Source organism: Microcaecilia unicolor, chromosome 3 (assembly GCF_901765095.1).
Source record: "Microcaecilia unicolor chromosome 3, aMicUni1.1, whole genome shotgun sequence".
In the NCBI taxonomy this organism is placed as follows: domain Eukaryota; kingdom Metazoa; phylum Chordata; class Amphibia; order Gymnophiona; family Siphonopidae; genus Microcaecilia; species Microcaecilia unicolor.
The window spans coordinates 72,525,268-72,546,420 of NC_044033.1; the positions used below are offsets into that span (position 1 = coordinate 72,525,268).

At 42.8% G+C, this 21,153-nt stretch overlaps 1 protein-coding gene across 2 annotated transcripts in view; it reads right to left on the reverse strand.

The window, feature by feature from the left end:
• The window catches only part of SMYD2 (SET and MYND domain containing 2), a 134,089-nt gene that overhangs the window by 33,257 nt on the left and 79,679 nt on the right, over positions 1–21,153 (reverse strand). For both annotated transcript variants that reach the window (XM_030196040.1, XM_030196038.1), the window contains exon 7: positions 8,581–8,683. In XM_030196040.1, coding sequence (XP_030051900.1) covers positions 8,581–8,683 — 103 coding nt within the window. The remainder of the gene's footprint in view (positions 1–8,580; positions 8,684–21,153) is intronic.

Below are 21,153 nucleotides of genomic sequence, written 5' to 3' on the forward strand. Positions count from 1 at the left end.
AAGCTTATACGTTGGGAGCCCAGAATCATGTACTTTTTACTTTTCATCAACAACACTTGAAAGATACTACCCCAGATCTGGACTATTTGCGCGTTACTGCTACATGGTTTCAAGATCTCCAATGTACTTTTAGCACCAGACCTTTTGAAAACCTGTGTGTTGTGGATCTCTCGACTGTCAGAATCTATGACGCAGTGAGAGCTATTGTATAAATTTGCTTTACAACTTTATCTCTCTCCTCATAGAGCCTTTTAAGTCTGCTATAACATCACTAGATATTTTTTAAAGTGTGGAGGATCTCCGGCAACTCTGGGGCACATGTTTTGGCTCTATCCATTTACAACCATATTTTGGAAATCCATTCTCCGGGCTGTTGCTACCTATTGGCATAGTGCGGTTATTTCTGATCCTAAATTATTATTTGGTGCTTACTCCTGTACAGCTCCAATGCATACTGGCGTTCCATGCTGCTCTTCCAAATGCACATGGAGCATCAAGGTGTTTCCTCCTTGGATTCCCAGAGAGGATGCAAATTCCAAGACACTTGGGAACCTCTGTGGTTGACTCTGCCAGTCCGAGCACTTAATCACTTATTACATTTTTAAAGTTTCTGTACTGTTGGCTGTTCCTAGGAAAGGGAGTCTCGTGTGTGCGGGATTATGGGGTGGGTTCTTGTAGTCAATACCTGATATTCTCTTGCGACTATTTTTTTTTTTATTATTGTTTTGCTGTATGTAGCTGGTTTAATAAAAAAAAAAGATTTCAACATAATATTGATCTTCACATACAGTGATACTTGTTCACCTTTTCGGCCATGTCTATCCTTCCTAAATAGATTACAGTCTGGTATGATTATGTCCCATTCATGGGGTCACTGAATTGTTTCTCTCCAATGGCAACAATATCTAAGTCTGCCTCTAACACCAGGGCCTGCAGGTCCTGAACTTCATTACTTAGACTGTGAGCCTTTGTGCTCAATGCTTTCCAGCTATATTTCGTTGGCTCTCTGCAGAGAAGGGAGTGACAAGTTCTGCTCCTGAAGCAGCTAATAATTGCAAAATGAAGGCCCTTATGATCATGTGATGTGAAAGTTAGAAGTGAACTTGGCTTTTGGATAATTGCAATAAGCTAAATTAAAGAAACTTTTTCTTTTTCATAAAGATGAATTACATAATACATACATTTTTGGGAACTTTTTAAGGACCAGTGAAAGAAACCTGCTAGAAACCCTTATGTTTTAAAGCACCGGGTTATTGCCGAGGTACTTTTTCTCTCAGATTTTTGTAATTTTTGAATTGCGATTATGTTACTCCCTGTTATTCCTTAGTGGGAATTTATTGTATAGAGTGTTTTGTCACCAAACCCCAGATTGTTGGACATTAGTTTTATAGACTGCCTTCCTCCTTCCAGAACATTTTGCAACTGAAGTAGTAGCACTGCTCACAAAAATCATGTTTGAGTTCCCTACCCCATGTGTCCTTGTTATCAGACATAGGGTAGGCAGCAGAATGCAGTGAGTTGGAAAATGAAAAAGTGGAAGCAGAAAAACCTTGTTTCCCCATGGTTTGCCTTTACTGGATGAGACTGTTATGCTGTGAGTATTTTATGCCAGAGTAGACATGAGGCCAAGCACTTGTAGGCCAACATGGCTAAAAAGCATAACAGTAACAGAGAGACCAGCAGTGATGGGACTGCTGCGGTGGCACATCACGTACAGCAATCACAGAAGACAATGAGCATTTGTGCTAACTTGCAGAAGATGCCAAATTAAACAGGCAGTCTTGCAAAACACTATTTTTTTTTTTAACAAAGATGATGGAAGCATGTGCAAGCAACTCCAGCTGACAATTTTGATGTGCCTCAGTATGCTAAGGCTAAAATTTAGCATTATCTTGGCAGAGCTATTTTAGAGGTCATTGTATAAACGAGGGCGCACATAAAACGTCAATATTCCAGCTATGCATTAGATAGCACCTGAATGCGATGGAATGTAGTTTGAAGGTGGACATACACATGGGTTGAGTGGGGGCAGGGTACAGTTATGTGCATAAATTCTAGAATACTACAATTTATGCGCTTTTTTATTTTTAGAAATTAGGTGTGAGCACTGTAACCAGCTCTATGGTTGGTTTAAAGTCATTACGCCTAAATTATATCATAGTAACATAGTAGATGACGGCAGAAAAAGACCTGCACGGTCCATCCAGTCTGCCCAAGAAGATAAATTCATATGTGCTACTTTTTTTATTTGTACTGTCCTCTTCAGTGCACAGACCGTACAAGTCTGGCCAGCCCTATCCCCGCCTCCCAACCACCAACCCCGCCTCCCAACCACCAGCTCTGGCACAGACCGTATAAGTATTTGCTCTACGATGCTAAGTAGGGCTATACGTTGCTAAGGAAAGGAAAGTTGACACACTCCAATAATAGGTGCTCCTTTATAGAGCTGCCCCCAACATGGCAATTTTACTGGTCTAATAGTGCTGCAGGTAGCACACAATGCTGTAGCAAGAGTCCTGAATTAAGTTTTGAACAATGATATTTCGCCTACTGTTGCTGCAAACCTTAGGATTTATCAACTGTCTAGAGTATTGTGATCTACTGACAAAGCATTACTAGAAGTTTCATCCTATTGCACTGTAAAACTGGAAGAGTACAAGGCCTCTATGTTTAAAATTCAGGGCCCAAAGCTTTGGAATACCTTGCCCTCTGATGACGACAATTACATGTTAAAAAACATTTTTGCTTTCTCAAGTGCTATGGTTGTGATCAGTAGCAATAGGAGAAGAGGTTTGGCACAGGTTTGGAGAAGCAAGTATATTTCTTTATACATTAAGTGGGGATAAGCCATCAAGGTGGAAGAAAAGGATCTGCTACAGAAGGAGCAACACAACAAAAAAAAAAGGGAGTAGCGGAGATCAACACGACTCTTCCAGAAAACCAATGAGATGAGGTGAAGGGAAAAGTTCTTTATTGGTAATAAAATAGGACTAAACACGGCACCGTGTTTCGGCAAACAATGCCTGCCTCAGGAGTCTTTATACAGTTGGGATTCTGGTGTGAGATGCAAGAAGGAAATAAAGCAAATCAGGTCTTTAAAAAGACTGTTGAAGGGTAAAATGTGTGCATGCAACCGGCGATAATACGGTATAAAACTAGGCTCTGAACTCTGCTGCCTGTTTGTTTATACATTAAGGGAAAGGGAAAAGAAATGGGACTTCATATACTACGTAAGTACATAAGTATTGCCAAACTGGGAACGATCACAGGTCTATCAAGCCCAGCATCCTGTTTCCAACAGTGGCCAATCCAGATCACAAATACCTGGCAAGATCCCAAAAACATACAAAACATTTTATACTGCTTATCCCAGAAATAGTGGATTTTCCCCAAGTCCATTTAATAATGGTCTATGGACTTTTCCTTTAGGAAGCCATCCAAACCTTTTTAAAACTCCGCTAAGCTAACCGTCTTTACCACATTCTCTGGCAACGAATTCCAGAGTTTAATTACACGTTGAGTGTAGAAAAATTTTCTCCAAATTGTTTTAAATTTATTACATTGTAGCTTCATCGCTTGCCCCATATTCCAAGCGTAAACAGACACTTCACATCTACCCGTTCAACTCCACTCATTATTTTATAGACCTCTATCATACCTCCCCTCAGCCGCCTTTTCTCCAAGCTGAAGAGCCCTAGCCGCTTTAGCCTTTCTTCATAGAGAAGTCGTCCCACCCCCTTTATCATTTTCCTCACCCTTCTCTGCACCTTTTCTAATTCCACTATATCTTTTTTGAGATGCGGCGACCAGAATTGAACACAATATTCGAGGTGAAGTCGCACCATGGAGCAATACAAAGGCGTTAAAACATCCTCATTTTTGTTTTCCATTCCTTTCCTAATAACATCTAACATTCTATTTGCTTTCTTAGCCGCAGCAGCACACTGAGCAGAAGGTTTCAACGTATCATCAACGGCGACACTTAGATCTCTTTCTTAGTCTGTGACTCCTAACGTGGAACCTTGCATGACGTAGCTATAATTCGGGTTAAACTTTCCCACATGCATCACTTTACACTTGCTCACATTAAACGTCATCTGCCATTTAGATGCCCAGTCTCCCAGTCTCGTAAGGCCCTCTTGTAATTTTCCCCAATCCTCCCGCAATTTAATGACTTTGAATAACTTTGTATCATCAGCAAATTTAATTACCTCACTAGTTACTACTACTACTACTTGACATTTCTAAAGCGCTACTAGGGTTACGCAGCGCTGTACAATTTAACATAGAAGGACAGTCCCTGCTCAAAGGAGCTTACAATCTAAAGGACAAATGTACAGTCAGTCAAATAGGGGCAGTCTAGATTTCCTGAAAGGTATAAAGGTTAGGTGCCGAAAGCAACATTGAAGAGGTGGGCTTTGAGCAAAGATTTGAAGATGGGTAGGGAGGGGGCTTGGCGTAAGGGCTCAGGAAGTTTATTCCAAGCATAGGGTGAGTTACTCCCATCTCTAGGTCATTTATAAATATGTTAAAAAGCATGGTCCCGGCACAGACCCCTGGGGAACCCCACTAACTACCCTTCTCCATTGAGAATACTGACCATTTAACCCTACTCTCCGTTTTCTATCTTTTAACCAGTTTTTAATCCACAATAGAACACTACCTCCTATCCCATGACTCTCCAATTTCCTCTGGAGTCTTTCATGAGGTACTTTGTCAAAGCCTTCTGAAAATCCAGATACACAATATCAACCGGCTCCACGTTTGTTAACCCTTTCAAAGAAATGTAGTAGATTGGTGAGGCAAGATTTCCCTTCACTAAATCCATGTTGACTTTGTCTCATTAATCCATGCTTTTGAATATGCTCTGTAATTTTGTTCTTCATAATGGTCTCTACCATTTTGCCCGGCACCGACGTCAGACTACCAGTCTATAATTTCCCGGATCTCCTCTGGAACCTTTTAAAAAAAATCGGCGTTACTTTGGCCACCCTCCAATCTTCCAGTACCACGCTCAATTTTAAAGATAAATTACACATTACTAACAATAGCTCCGCAAGCTCATTTTTCAGTTCTATCAGTACTCTGGGATGAATACCATCCGGTCCAGGAGATTTGCTACTCTTCAGTTTGTAGAACTGCCCCATTATATCCTCCAGGTTTACAGAGAATTCATTAAGTTTCTCCGACTCGTCAGCTTCAAATACCATTTCTGACACCGGTATCCCACCCAAATCTTCCTCGGTGAAGACCGAAGCAAAGAATTCATTTAATCTCTCCGCTATGGCTTTGTCTTCCCTGATCGCCAGTCATCTAGCGGTCCAACCGATTCTTCTTGCTGGCATCCTGCTTTTAATATACCTAAAAAATTTTTTACTATGTGTTTTTGCCTCCAACGCAATCTTTTTTTCAAAGTCCCTCTTAGCCTTCCTTATCAGCGCTTTGCATTTGATTTGACATTCCTTATGCTGTTTCTTATTACTTTCAGTCGGTTCCTTTTTCCATTTTCTGAAGGATTTTCTTTTATCTCTAATAGCTTCCTTCACCTCACTTTTTAACCATGCCGGCTGTCGTTTGTTCTTCCATCCTCCTTTTTTAATACGCGGAATATGGCTTGGGCTTCCAGGATGGTGCTTTTGAACAGCATCCACGCCTGACGTAAATTTTTGACCCTCGCAGTCACTCCTTTAAGTTTTTTTTCACTGTTCTTCTAATTTTATCATAGCCTCATTTTTTAAAGCTAACGTATTTGATTTCCTATGTATACTTACTTCAAAGCTAATATCAAATCCGATCATATTATGATCACTGTTATCAAGCGGCCCCAGCACCATTACCTCCCGCACCAGATCATGCGTTCCACTAAGGACTAGGTCTAGAATTTTTCCTTCTCGCGTCGGCTCCTCAATCAGCTGCTCCATAAAGCTGTCCTTGATTTCATCAAGGAATTTTACCTTCCTAGCGTACCCCGATGTTACATTTACCCAGTCATTATCGGGGTAATTGAAATCACCCATTATTATCATGTTGCCCAATTTGTTTGCGTCCCTAATTTCCTTTAACATTTCTGCATCCGTCTGTTCATCCTGGCCAGGCAGACGGTAGTACACTCCTATCACTATCCTTTTCCCCTTTACACATGGAATTTCAATCCACAGTGATTCCAAGAAGTGTTCTGTTTCCTGCAGAATTTTCAATCTATTTGATTCAAGGCTCTCCTTAATATACAATGCTACCCCTCCACCAATGCGATCCACTCTATCACTACGGTATAATTTGTACCCCGGTATGACAGTGTCCCACTGGTTATCCTCCTTCCACCAGGTCTCAGAGATGCCTATTATATCTCATTTTTCATTTAGTGCAATATATTCTAACTCTCCCATCTTATTTCTTAGGCTCCTGGCATTCGCATAAAGACATTTCAAACTATGTTTGTTGTTCCTACTTACATCATGCTCAGTACTTGACAGTATTAATTTGCAATCTTTTGTCTGATTTTTATTTTTATTTAAGGACACCTGATCTACTATGGTCTCTTTTGCAACTTCACTATCAGGATACCCTAGCTTCCCTGTTTTGGTGATATCTTTGAAAGATACCTTATCCCGAACCATGCGCTTTTGAGCGACTGTCGGCCTTCCTCCAGTTTCTAGTTTAAAAGCTGCTCTATCTCCTTTTTAAATGTCGATGCCAGCAGCCTGGTCCCACCCTGGTTAAGGTGGAGCCCATCCTTTCGGAATAGGCTCCCCCTTCACCAGAATGTTGCCCAGTTCCTAACAAACCTAAACCCTCCTCCATGCACCATCGTCTCATCCACGTACTGAGACGCCAGAGCTCTGTCTCCTGGACCCTGCGCGTGGAATGGGTAGCATTTCAGAAAATGCTACCCTAGAGGATCTGGATTTCAGCTTTCTACCTAAGAGCCTAAATTTGGCTTCCAGAACCTCTCTCCCACATTTTCCTATGTCATTGGTACCCACATGTACCAAGACAGCTGACTCCTCCCCAGCACTATCTAAAATCCTATCTAGGTGACGCGTGAAGTATGCCACCTTTGCACCAGGCAGGCAAGTCACCAGGCGATCCTCACGTCCACCAGCCACCCAGCTATCTATATGCCTAATGATCGAATCACCAATTACAACAGCTGTCCTAACCCTGCCCTCCCAGGCAGCACTTGGAGACATATCCTTGGTGCGAGAGGATAGTCAATCCCCTGGTGGGCAGTACTTCCTACTTCACCAGGGTGATGCTCTCCTTCTAGGAGACCTCCCTCCTCCAAGGAAGCACAGGGGCTACCAGACTGGAGGTGGGACTTCTCTACATCATCCCTGTAGGTCTCTTCTATGTACGTACGTCTAGTAGCGCTTTAGAAATGATAAGTAGTAGTAGTAGTAGTACCTCTCTGTCTCCCTCAGCTCCAACAAGTCTGCTACTCTAGCCTCAAGAGAACGGACAAGTTCTCTGAGAGCTAGAAGCTCTTTGCATCGGGCACACACATAGGACATCTCACCAACTGGGAGATAATCATACATGTGACACTCAATGCAAAAGACTGGATAGCACCCCTCTCGCTGCTGGACTGCTGACTCCATCTTAGTGTTTTTGAGTTTTTCAATAATTTAATACTTGCTACAGTATTAAGGATATTAGCCTAATATAAAAATGTCTTTTAGTTTATATAGTATATTGTATGATTTATTTAGTGTTTCCTTCTTAGATAGTAATGAAACGTATTTAAAAATCTGTAAGAGCACTCCTTGCTTGTTACCCTAATTACAATAATTGACTATAAATGAAGAGTTGTCCTAGGGGTGGGCGGGAAGACTAAACTAGATCCTGCAGTGCCTTCTAGATTCTATCTGTTAATGCTGTGGTACAAAGTTTTTAAAACTAAGTGGAAAAGACTATGGAGATTAGTTGATAAAATTTGCTTTTTATATTTTTATTTTGCCTATCACTAACCTACAATTCCTCCTTTAAACCCCAATCTTTAAGTTCCCAAAGCACAAAGCAAAATAGTGCTCACTTACCAGAGAAATGTCCTCTTCTCTCGGAACTTCTCAGAAACCTTTCTGTGGTTTTTTGCAACTACATTCGAAGCGGTTTACATATTATATACAGGTACTTATTTGTACCTGGGGCAATGAAGGGTTAAATGACTTGCCCAGAGTCACAAGGAGCTGCAGTGGGAACTGAACCCAGTTCCCCAAGATCAAAGTTTGCAACACTAACTACTAGGCTTCTCTTCATTCCAGCAATTTGATGTTATGCATGTGCGTTCTTAAATTATATATGTATCATTTGTGAGCCACCAAGGATTTTAAAATTTATAACCTGAACAGTTTTAAAATAAAATGAATAAATCTGTTTTTAACTCATCTCACTGTAACCCAATCATGGCGTCAATGCATGAACCAATTCCACCTCCAGTCAGGTTGTCATCTTAAGTACATTGCTCAGCCTCTCTGTGCTCAGGCTTCAACTACAAGATTTCTGGTGCACAGGTTTAGTCTTAAATGTTACTTTACTAAAACCATGGCAAGAAAGGAGGCGGAACCCAAGCGCAACACTCACCTCTGCTCCTGTACTGATCTCTTGAACAGCTCGGACTTCTGCCAGAGTTCCCTTGTATGTGACTATCACATTTGGACAACAACTATGGTTCATCAGTGCAACACTAAAAAAAAAAAAAAAGAAGAGTGAAGACTTTATGCTGCACTTTAGCAATAAACACTGAAGTACAGTTAATCGGATAATTACATAAAGAAGTTGCTAACATTTACGCTCCAGCCATCCATAAATGTTTAGCACATGCACACTGAATATTGCAAACACATTAGGGCTGTACATTTAACGCATTAACGTGATTAACGTGTTAAATGGTTAACATGCGTTAAAACTTTTAACGCACTTTAATGCCATGTCTCTCCCTCATCCAGAATTGCTATTTTTCTCCCCGTTGTACAAATATTTTGTGTTGTTTCACGCGCTGCAGCACTGAAGGGATGGTGCTTCGCTCATCCACTCCAAGCCCCTCTCTGTATCATCCTCCTGAACTTCTTGTTTCTGGGTAGGATGCTACGGAGAGAAGTTTGGAGCAGATCAGATCAGCGAAGCAGCATGCCTTCAGCACTGCAGGTCAGAGGTACCAGGAGAAAGAAGGAGAGAGGGGGGGGGGGGGGGGTGAGGAGGAGGGTCAGAAAAACATGGAGAGATGTGGACCGTGGTGGCAGTAGGGGTGGGAGTCAGAAAAAGGTACAGTGTTTTGGATCGGGTGGGGGGGAGGGGAGGGAAGGGAAGAAATGGTGCCCCTGGAGAGGAGAAATAGGGACGGGAGGAGATGGTGCCCCTGGAGAGGACGGCAGGGTGGAGGGAAGGGAGGAGATGGTGCCCCTGGTGAGGAGGGCGGGGGAGAAGAGAAGAGAGACTAGATAGATTTGAGAAGGAGAAAGAAAAATGGACATAGGACAGGAAGTAAAGAGAGAGAGAGAGAGAAAAAAAAAAAAAAAGACAGTGAATAGACCGTGGCCCTAGAAACAGAGTTCAGAGCACAGAACTGTGCTGGTAGCACAGGGAAGGGGAATCAGAGGCAGGGAACGAGATGATTAGAAAGAAAATCACAAGACAAAGGTAAGATAATGATCTTATTTTTAGTTTTGTAATTGAAATATGTCAGTTTTGAAAATTTATATATGCTATCTATATATTGCACTGTACAGGAGGAAATGTGAGGGAAGTGCTTTATGCCTTTAATCACAATAAAATGTGGGATTAAAAATTTTAAGCGATGTATTGCCCTACTATGCACTATTCTGTAAATATGCACATATCTGCATTAGCATGTATTTTATAGGCAGGCCTGTACAGGTGTGGACCTGGAAAAAGTGTGGGAGGAATACACATTTATAAGTTTGTCACCAGAACTTAGGCTTCTAAGTGCATATACGCATATATAGCTTGTTATATTAATGTACTATAAAGTGAAGATACTTACCTATTATGGCATGTATTTTCCGAGGACAGCAGGCCATTCATTCATTCTCACATGTGGGTGATGTGATTCACGCTGTCCGATGTGGAGCTTGAAAAAGCTAATACAGCTTTAAAAGCATGAGCAGCATCCCCACCGCATATGTGCAAGTGCCTTCCTACCTGCCCTGAGAGTCCAGACCAGCAGTACAACATAACATGGAAACAACTCCAAGGGGAGGTGGGAGGATATGTGAGAATGAATGGCCTGCTGTCCTCAGAGCTCAGTCTGTTGGATTTGCCCATCAGATAAGTGGCCTTGAGAAACATTCCATGCTGGACTGCTAAGTGCCACATCTGGATGGCTTCCTGACACTGTGGGCATGATCCGGTACCCCCCTGCTTGTTGGTGTACTACATTGCAACCAGACTGTCTGTTTGAAAGAGTACAATTTGTTTGGACAGCCAATCTCTGAAAGTCTTTAGAGCATTCCAAAATATAAAAGTGCAAAACCCTTACGAGAGAAGCTACACTGGCTCCCACTCAAGGAACGCATTACTTTTAAAGTATGCACATTAGTCCACAAAATCATTCATGGTGAAGCCCCAGCCTACATGTCTGATTTAATAGACTTACCACCCAGAAACGCTAAAAGATCATCCCGAACTTTCCTCAACCTCCACTTCCCTAATTGCAAGGGCTTGAAATACAAGGCGCTGCACGCGTCAACCTTTTCTTGCATGCAGTTCTGGAATACACTGCCGAGCAACCTGAAAACGATCTACGAGCAAGCCACCTTCCGCAAACTATTGAAGACCCATCTTTTTGAGAAAATTTACGGAAAGAACCAAAACACATAAAGCCCACACTCACTGTTCAGTAATCCATCAATACAGCCACTTCTGAATTCTCATCCCCCGTAATCTCACCACACTCATACCTTTACTCACAGAAAATGTATACCAAATGTTATCCTGTTATTATATATTGCCCCTTTTTGTTTCCGTTATTTCCTTCCAATGTTTCAGTGCTCTTCTCCATTATTATATTCCTTAACGATACTTTGACTTTGTCTCGCATAACTCATCACAATGTAATCCATAACCGAGTTGTAACAAATTGTATTTCCATGATTCATAATACATTGTAAGCCACACTGAACCCGCAAAAAGGTGGGAAAATGTGGGATACAAATGCAATAAATAAATAAATTCCAGATCACCCGCAGTTCCAAGAGGTTGATCTGATCTGATTCTTGAGCTGACCAATTACCCTGAGTTATAAGTCCATCTACATGAACTCGCCACCCCAGGTGGGATACATCCATTGTTAACACCCTCTGGGGCTGAAGAATTTAGAATGGAAGTCCAACAGTCAAACTGGACCGAATTGTCCATCAAAGTAGAGACTGAATCAATTCCAGTGGTAGTCGGATGATGTCTGCTAGGTTCTCCAAGGCTTGGCACCTCATGGAAGCTAGAGGCCTCTGGACAGTTCTCATAGTAAAACAGTAGATGATGGCAGATAAAAACCTGTATGGGCCATGCAGTCTGCCCAAGAAAAACTCATTACATATGGTATTTGATACTTCATATGTATATCTGATCTTGATTTGTCTTTGTTTTTTCAGGGCTTAGACCATAGAAATCTGCCCAGTACTGTCCTTGTTCTAAAATTTCTGAAGTTGTCATCAAAGCCCCTGAAAAGTTCCACTCCAGCCCATCCAAATCTATTCAGCCATGATCAGGGCACAGACCGTAGAGGTCTGCTCAGCACTGGCCTTGCTCTCCAACTTCTGAAGCTGAAGTTGTCCAGCCATGATCTGAGCACATACTGTAGAAGTCTGACCAGTACTGGCTTTGCTTCTCAATTACTGGTGTTGCTGCCTAATCTCCCCTTAGCTTCCTTGGATCCATTCCTTCTAAACAGGATTCCTTTGTGTTTATCCCATGCATTTTTGAATTCGTTACAGTTTTCATCTCCACCACCTCCAGTAGGAGGGCATTCCAGGTATCTACCACCCTCTCCGTGAAGAAATACTTCCTGACATTATTCCTGAATCTGCCCTCTTTCAACCTCAATTCATTTCCTCTAGTTCTAATGTCTTACCATCTCTGGAAAATGTTTGTTTGCAGATTAATACCTTTCAAATATTTGAACATCTGTATCTGTCATGTCCCCTACCTCAACGCAAGTGGCATCCTTGGGCTTTGCAGGGTCCCGTCGACACACACACACATGACTGGCACAGCCCTGAGCCATGTGTGTGTAGTTCTTCTCTGGCTGCAGGCTCCTTGATTGCTTTGCTTCCATGCACCTGGGTCTGCTCTCTCTCTGCTGGGTTTCCAGGCTCCTTGATTGCTTTGCTTCCATGCACCTGGGTCTGCTCTCTCTCTCTGCCTGGCTTCCTTTGCTTCTCTCCTATTGGTTTTCCAGTTCCTCCTTACCCTGCTCTTGTCCTATGTCTGTGCTCCTTCTCCATGCTGGTCCCTACTGATGTCAGACGCCAGCACTTTATCAGCTGAGCTCTTCCTGGATTCCATGGTTCGGCTTCTACTTTGGCAGGTGTTACTTGCTCAATAGTTTGCATCTGCTCTACTTTGTCCCTCGTTGTTGACTTTGCCTGTACCTGGATTACTCTCTTGCCTGCTGCCTGCCTACTGACTTTGCCTGTACCTGGATTACTCTCTCGACCTGCTGCCTGCCTATTGACTTTACCTGTGCCTGGATTACTGTCTTGCCTGCTGACTGCCTACTGACTTTGCCTGTACCTGGATTACTCTCTCAACCTGCTGCCTGCCTATTGACTTTACCTGTGCCTGGATTACTCTCTTGACCTGCTGCCTGCCTGGCCGATAAGTTCACCACCCCGCTTCCAGCTTAGTCTCGTAAGTCCTGCAGGCCACCCGCACCTAAGGGCTCAACCTCTGGGGAACGGCGGTCAGCGCAGGTGAAACCTGGGGTTGTCTGGCTGCCAAGCAGAACCTGGTCCGAGTACCGGGCTCAGCAGCGCTCTACTTGGTACAAGAACTCACAAGTCTGATAGTATCACATCACCCCTGTTTCTCTTTTCTTTCAGGGTGTAAATGTTCAGGTTAGTAAGTCTCTCATAAGAACAGCTATACTGGGTCAGACCAACGGTCCATCCAGCCCAGTATCCTGCTTCCAGCAGTGGCCAATCCAGGTCACAAATATCTGGCAGAAAGACAATTAGTAGCACCATTCCACGCTACCAATCCCAGGGCAATCAGTGGCTTCCCTCTTGTCCATCTCAATAACAGGCTATGGACATTTCCTCCAGGTACTGTCCAAACCTTTTAAACCCAGATACACTAACCGCCATTACCACAGTCTCCAGCAGAGTTCCATCCAGAGCTTAACTATTCTTTGAGTGAAAAAATATTTCCTTTTGTTTTAAAATTATTCCTATGCAATTTCACTAAGTGTCCCCTGGTCTTTGTACTTTTTGAATGAGAGAAAAAATGATTCACCTCCACCCATTCCACTCAGGATTTTGTAGACCTCAATTATATCCCCTCTCAGCCGTCTCTTTTCCAAGCTGAAGAGCCCTAACTTCTTTAGCCTTTCCACATATGAGAGCAGTTCCATCTCTTCCAAGTGGAGGCTCGCCAACACCACCTCCTTTCTTCTGATGGTTATACTCCTCTCTATGCAGCCTAGCATCCCTCTGGCCACAGCCACCACATTGTTTTGTCACCTTCAGATCCTCAGACATCATCACCTCAAGGTCTCTCTCCTAAGCTGTGGTTACCAATCTCTCACTTCCTATCTGGTACATCTCTTTAGGATTTCTGCACTCCAAATGTATCACTCTGCACCACAGGTGTAGCCAGACCTTGATTTTGGAGGGAGCATGAGCCTAAAGTGTGTGTGGGACCACATTTTCCCCACCTCCCTGCTGCTCTTGACCCTAACCATAACTCTACATACATGGGCTGGCATGCCATGTGAAGACATAACACGAAGAGTGAAGGCCATGTGGCCTAACAACCTCAACATCTTCCGAGTTGTGACCTGATGGATGGCTTGGACCCAAAGTTGCAAGAGCAACAAGATTGACCGCACTCGGCACCAGGAGAAAAGCCCACACCTGCTGTATGTCTAGTACGGCTCCTATGAATTCCAATTGCTGAACGGGATGGCGATGGAACTTGGGCTAGTTTAAAATAAACCCTAGTACTTCTAACACCTGAATAGTTCTCTGGACTTCTGAGAACTGTCCTTTGACATGTTCTTCCCCAGCCTATCCCCCAGTAAATCTTCACCCAGCAGCGGTATTGAAATGCTGCCATGGCCTGCATGGGTCTTTCCCTTTGACCTATCCCACTCTCTTTTGACGTAGTTTCCTGTTTTCAGAAGGGGGCAGGATGGGTCAGAAGGAAATACCGATGCAGGCCGAGGCAGCATTTCAATACCACTGCTGCTGCTGCAGGTTGAAGATTTACTGGGGGGTGGGGTGGGGGGATTTAACGGGGAGGGAGAGATGCTGGACCGACCCTGTGGACAGGTGGGGGAGGGCATCGAGAGAGAACTGAATGAAGGGAGGCATATAGAGAGAAAATATGGGTGAAAGCACATGAAAGATAAAATATGGGTGAAGGGACATGAAAGAGAGAATGGGTGAATGCACGGGGGGGGGGGAGCACATATGAGAGAGAGAGAGAGAGAGAGAGAGAGAGAGAGAGAGAGAGAGAGAGAGAGAGAGAATGAGAATGGGTGAAGGCATGGGGAGCACATATAAGAGAGGGAGAGAATGGACTCAGGCTCCCTCCAAAGCTAGAGTACCTGTTCAATGGCTGCTGGGGTGGTTGAAACCCCGCCAGCTGAAGAAATTCGCTGCATGAGTCACCCCTTCCTCTTCATATTGCCTCAGGAGTGAGGAAGTGATGTCAGTGCCGGGGAAAATGGTAGAGGCTATTATTAAAAACAAAATTACAGAGCACATCCGAGGACATGGATTACTGAGACTGAGTCAGCAAGGCTTTTGTGTGGGGAAATCTTGCCTGACCATTTTACTTCAATTCTTTGAAGGAGTAAACAAACATGTGGACAAAGGGGAACCGGTTGATATTGTGTATCTGGATTTCCAAAAGGCGTTTGACAAGGTACCTCATGAAAGGCTACAGAGGAAATTGGAGGGTCATGGGATAGGAGGAAAAGTCCTATTGTGGATTAAAAACTGGTTGAAGGATAGGAAACAGAGAGTGGGGTTAAATGGGCAGTATTCACAATGGAGAAGGGTAGTTAGTGGGGTTCCTCAGGGGTCTGTGCTAGGACCGCTGCTTTTTAATATATTTATAAATGATTTAGAGATGGGAGTAACTAGCGAGGTAATTAAATTTGCTGATGACACAAAGTTATTCAAAGTTGTTAAATCGCGACAGGATTGTGAAAAATTACAAGAGGACCTTACGAGACTGGGCGGCTAAATGGCAGATGACGTTTAATGTGAGCAAGTGCAAGGTGATGCATGTGGGAAAAAAGAACCCAAATTATAGGTATGACATGCAAGGTTCCACGTTAGAAGTTACGGACCAAGAAAGGGATCTGGGTGTCGTCGTCGATAATACACTGAAACCTTCTGCTCAGTGTGCTGCTGCGGCTAGGAAAGCGAATAGAATGTTGGGTATTATTAGGAAAGGTATGGAAAACAGGTGTGAGGATGTTATAATGCCGTTGTATCGCTCCATGGTGCGACCGCACCTTGAGTATTGTGTTCAATTCTGGTCACCGCATCTCAAGAAAGATATAGTAGAATTGGAAAAGGTGCAGAGAAGGGCGACTAAAATGATAGCGGGGATGGGACGACTTCCCTATGAAGAAAGATTAAGGAGGCTAGGGCTATTCAGCTTGGAGAAGAGACGGCTGAGGGGAGACATGATAGAGGTATATAAAATAATGAGTGGAGTGGAACAGGTGGATGTGAAGCGTCTGTTCACGCTTTCCAAAAATACTAGGACTAGGGGGCATGCGATGAAACTACAGTGTAGTAAATTTAAAACAAATCGGAGAAAGTTTTTCTTCACCCAACGTGTAATTAAACTCTGGAATTCGTTGCCGGAGAAAGTGGTGAAGGCGGTTAGCTTAGCAGAGTTTAAAAAGGGGTTGGACGGTTTCCTAAAGGACAAGTCCATAAACCGCTACTAAATGGACTTGGGAAAAATCCACAATTCCAGGAATAACATGTATAGAATGTTTGTACGTTTGGGAAGCTTGCCAGGTGCCCTTGGCCTGGATTGGCCGCTGTCGTGGACAGGATGCTGTGCTCGATGGACCCTTGGCATTACTTATGTACTTAAGTTAGCGGGGTGCCTCCAGCCACTGAGGCTCGGGGAATGCTGGCATTTGTGGCTGAAGGCACCCCATTGACTTCTTCGCTCCCGAGGTAGGACAAGGAAGAAGGGGGCCACTTTGGCAGTGGATTTCTTCGACTGACGGGGCTTCAACATCCCCACCAGCAAAGGTATGATATCTAATGTTTGGGGGGGGGGGGGTGAGGAGGGAGAGGAAATGCATCTCCTCCCCACCAGTGGAATGCTGGCCATGTTCCGTGATTAAAGAATTTTAATCAAAATTCTGCCCTATTGCAAAGTAAGCTTAAAATGTATTAAATGGTTGGATGTAGTAAAGTGTTTCTCCCCTTTTAGAACAATTTTCAAACAACTCACCTAGGTGCAAAATTGACTTAATTTTCAAGGGCACAGTATATAAATTACTTTCCCTCGAAAACTGCCAGATATACAAAGCACCCACAAACTTTTGCATTTGTTTTTCCTGATTGAAAAATTTTCAATGTCTTATTTTAATTAAAGTGGACCTTTGGTCTGTCCCAGTATGGCACCACATATGTTCTTATGTAACCTTTTTGTATCATCTCATGCAAGCAGTAGTACCGAAACACTGCCTGTGTCAAGACCTCATGTATTCGATGATCTGAGATTGGTGTGTTTTCATCTCAATAAAGGACACTTTTGTATACCAGGTTTCCTTTTTCTCATTTGCTTGGTCATCCCCATAGTGACTGTCTTGCCTTTGCGGCTTGTGGGGTCTTTGTTCTTTTCACTTAAAAGGGAGAAAGAAGATCCAAGCTGCAAGTACCAGCCACACTGGAATGAATCTCTCTTATAAGTCATTACATCAATGTGCAAGACTCCGCTTCTGCCACCCCTCTACCCAGTAAGGGAATAACTTTAGAAAGGTTTTTAGTGTGCACATGAACTCTATACTTGTGTAGAAGGCTTCTTATACAAATCAACCCATGCGTAAAAGTATGTATGTTAACATGAAGGCATGTACTCATATGCAGCTCTGGTGTGGGTGTATTCAGGGTTGGGTTTTGGGTGGAGCAGGGGCAAAGTTACGATAGATATGCGTTACACTCCTACAATTACAGCAGCTCCCAAGCCTGTCACATTCATTGCTTTCAGCAGAAACTGGGATTTCATACTCCCTCCCCTTAACACTTTTACCCTGCCAGCTATGTACCTTTCTTACTCCGACTGCATCAGCAGAGACATTACAGACATTCATTTCATTTTATCCACAATTTCTGCAGCTTTTGGGAAGCAACTATATAAAGACACATTCAAAAGAGCGCCCCCTTACACTTCATACCCTACATTTTTGATTTTACCTGCTTAGCTTTTTACAGCCTTATACTGTGCAAAAGATTTCTGCTACACTGCTCAGAGGTGTTTCATTGGTTTTTATTACTCCTTTTGGATTCTCTCTCTTTCTTATACGTCTTACTAGAGCAACAGAAAAATTTGAAGATTACACATGAGCTTTTGATATTGAATAGGTCCCTTCAGCTCTTATCATAATCCTGTCACATTCATCACTTTCAGCAGAATCATATACTCTCCCATTAACACTTTTACCCTTCCAGCTATGGTACCTTTCTTACCCCGAGGGCATTAGCAGAGACATTACAGACATTTCTCTGCTGGCCTGACTGAGCCTGAAACTGTATGTGTTACATTTTCATCACCAGACCTAATGATGCCTATAGAATTTAGGCTACAGCTTCTAGGTACAGATGGATAATGATAGCAACTACTGTACTGTAACCCATTCTCCATTTTTGCCATCCTGCGTACATTACAGTAAAATTCATTGTCTAGTCAAGGACAATAATCTACAGTTTCTGAGCACAAAGGCCTCACCATAGAGTTGAATGATCATGTACAGCTCAGATCAGAATTGGTTTCAGATTATTTCTTTCTTAGTTTTTCCTTTCGTGTGTAGTTTACTTTGAAAAAACATCTTCCTAATGAATTTTAAGGTTGCATGCTTTGCTAGATTAGCTGCAGTGGACTCTGACATGCTCCAGTTATTCCGAGCATATTGTATGGGCAGTGGCAGTGCAGTCTATCTTGCACTGTGTTGAAAATCCACTGCAATCTGGTTCTGAAGGGACCACCATTAAAGGCGAGAGGCTAATTTATATTCTGTGCCCAGACATTGCCTCTCTGCAGGAACAGACAACCATCAGTACCAGTTCTGATGGTTTAGTAATTTAGATATCAAGGGCTTAATTTGTAGACAAAATGGAAGTAGAAATATGGGCGGGCTTGAGGCAGGGAACAACAGGAGAAGGGCGGGAGCACAGTGACTTTTCTGTGCCATATTCCAACTTCAAATCCCCCTTCCCCTTTCCTGCAGCTGGCTGGAAGTGAGGGGCTGCAGTAGAACAACCCTGCTGTTCAAGTCTGAAAAGAAGTTGCAGGAATTGCATTCCAGGCTATGCTAAGCTCTGTAGACATCTAAGGAGAATGGGATAGAGGTCTTCTGCTCATCTCATAGAGGTCAGTGATTCATTACTGACCTGAATCAGATCTGAATAGATGGCTTAGAGGTGAAAGAGTAATAAGAATAACAGGAGGCAAGATCTATACCTGCAAAGAGATACAGATCTTCCAAACTGTCTACAACAAAAACATCTGTTTATTATAAACTGTTTGGTCTAGGATAAGTTGGTTTTCAACGGTGAAGATGTAGAGGAACTAAAAGAAATCTCAGAGAACCTGGAAGACATACTGTGCCAAATCAACAAATTAAAGAGTAGTAAGTCACCTGGACTTGATGGAATGCACCCTAGAATACTGAAAGAACTCGACCATGAAACTATTAGTGATCTGTAACCTGTCAGTAAAAACGTCCATAGTACCTGAAGATTGGAGGGTGGCCAATGTAACGCCAATTTTTATTAATGGTTCCAAAGGTGACCCCGGGAAATTACAGACCGGTAAGCCTGACATCAGTGCTGGGTAAAACTGTGGAAATTATTATAAAGAATAAAATTACAGCACACAAAGATAAATATGGTTTAATGAGACAGAGTCATCATGGATTCAGCCAAGGTAAGTCTTGCCTCACCAATTTACTTCATTTTTTTGAAGCCGTGAATAACCAATAAAGGTGAGCTGGTTGATGTACTGTATCTAGATTCCTGAGAAAACTAAAAAGTCATGTGGATTAGGAAATGGTTATTGGACAGAAAACTGTGTGTAGGATTAAATGGTAATTTTTCTCAATGGAGGGTGAATAGTGGAGTGCCACAGGGATCTGTACTAGGACCAGTATTATTTAACACATTGGAACAATGAGCGAGGTGATTACATTTTGCAGATGACACAAAACTATTCAAAGTTGTTAAACCATAGATGTAGACTGAAAAATTGCAGGAAGACCTTAGGAAATTGGAAGACTGGGCATCCATATGGCAGATGAAATTTAAAGTGGACAAATGCAAAGTTATGCACACTGGGAAGAATAATCTGAATCATAGTTACCTGATGCTAGGGTCCACCTTGGGGGTCAGCACCCAAGAAAAAGATCTAGGTGTCACTGTAGATAATATGCTGAAATCTTCTGCCCAGTATGTGGCGGTGGCCAAAAAGCAAACAGGATGCTAGGAATTATTAGGAAATGATAAAGGGGATGGAACGCATCTCATATAAGGAAAGGCTAAAGAGGTTAGGGCTCTTCAGCTTGGAAGAGACACGACAGAGGAAATACGACTGAGGCCTGGTCTACAAAATCCTGAGTGCAAAGACTAGGGGACACTCAATGAAGTTACATGGAAATACTTTAAAAACAAACAGGAGAAAATATTTTTTCACTCAACAAATACTTAATCCCTGGAACTCCTCATGGTAGCATGTGGTAACAGTGGTTAGCGTATCTGGGTTTAAAAAAGGTTTGGACAAATTCTTGGAGGAAAAGTCCATAGTCTGCTACTGAGACAGACATGGGTGAAGCCACTGCTTACCCCGGGACTGGTAGCATGGAATGTTGGTCCTATTTGGGTTTCTACCAGGTACTTGTGATCTGGATTGGTCACTGTTGGTTCGAAGCAGGATACTGGGCTAGATGGACTGACCCAGTATGACTATTCTTATGTTCTTGTGTTTGCTGGTTAGAGGTGAAAGAGTCTATATATCTATATAAATTCGTTGAAAGACTGAAATTACCTGGCTACAATGTTCTACTATCCAGTGACAGAAGTTCTAAGGTATCATATGATCTTTGAAGTGGACCCTTTATTTAAATAAAAAAAAAAAAAAAAACACTACCATTAGTGGGCAGTAGGAAACGGTAAATCATTTTATGAAACAGAAAATGGTACAGGGAGGGTAGAAGCTGGATGTCATCTTCAGAATGACCTGGTGGCACTTAAAAGTGCAATCTTGAATCCCAATGAAGGCCATTATGATCAAGGCAATTTTTCTTAATGAACACATCTCAGCCTGGCATATCTCTTCTACGTAGGTTCATCTAAAGATTAGAAACCAAAGTTGCCATTGCTCAAACAATATGAGCTATAGCTCGTCATTCTAAGCTCAATCCTGAAAGGGAGTAAAAGAGAAATGAAATGCACTAGCTCAGGGCGGGCTGTCATTTGAAATAACATCTCTGTAGATGTTAAGCTTGGGAGCTATCGCTTTTCCGCTACCATTTGGACCCTGAAGCAGCTTTGTGCTACAAGCAATGAGCGAAACACTGGCCATTGTCGGTCCTGGAATTTGTTGTCTGTTACGCAAGGTAAGTGACTGCAGGAAGGATGAGTTCTATTAAGCTAAGTATCTGTTCTCTTCAAGCTATTCAAATCTTTAATCTATTAGCGTTGACTTCAGCTAATGCATCTTGATTGG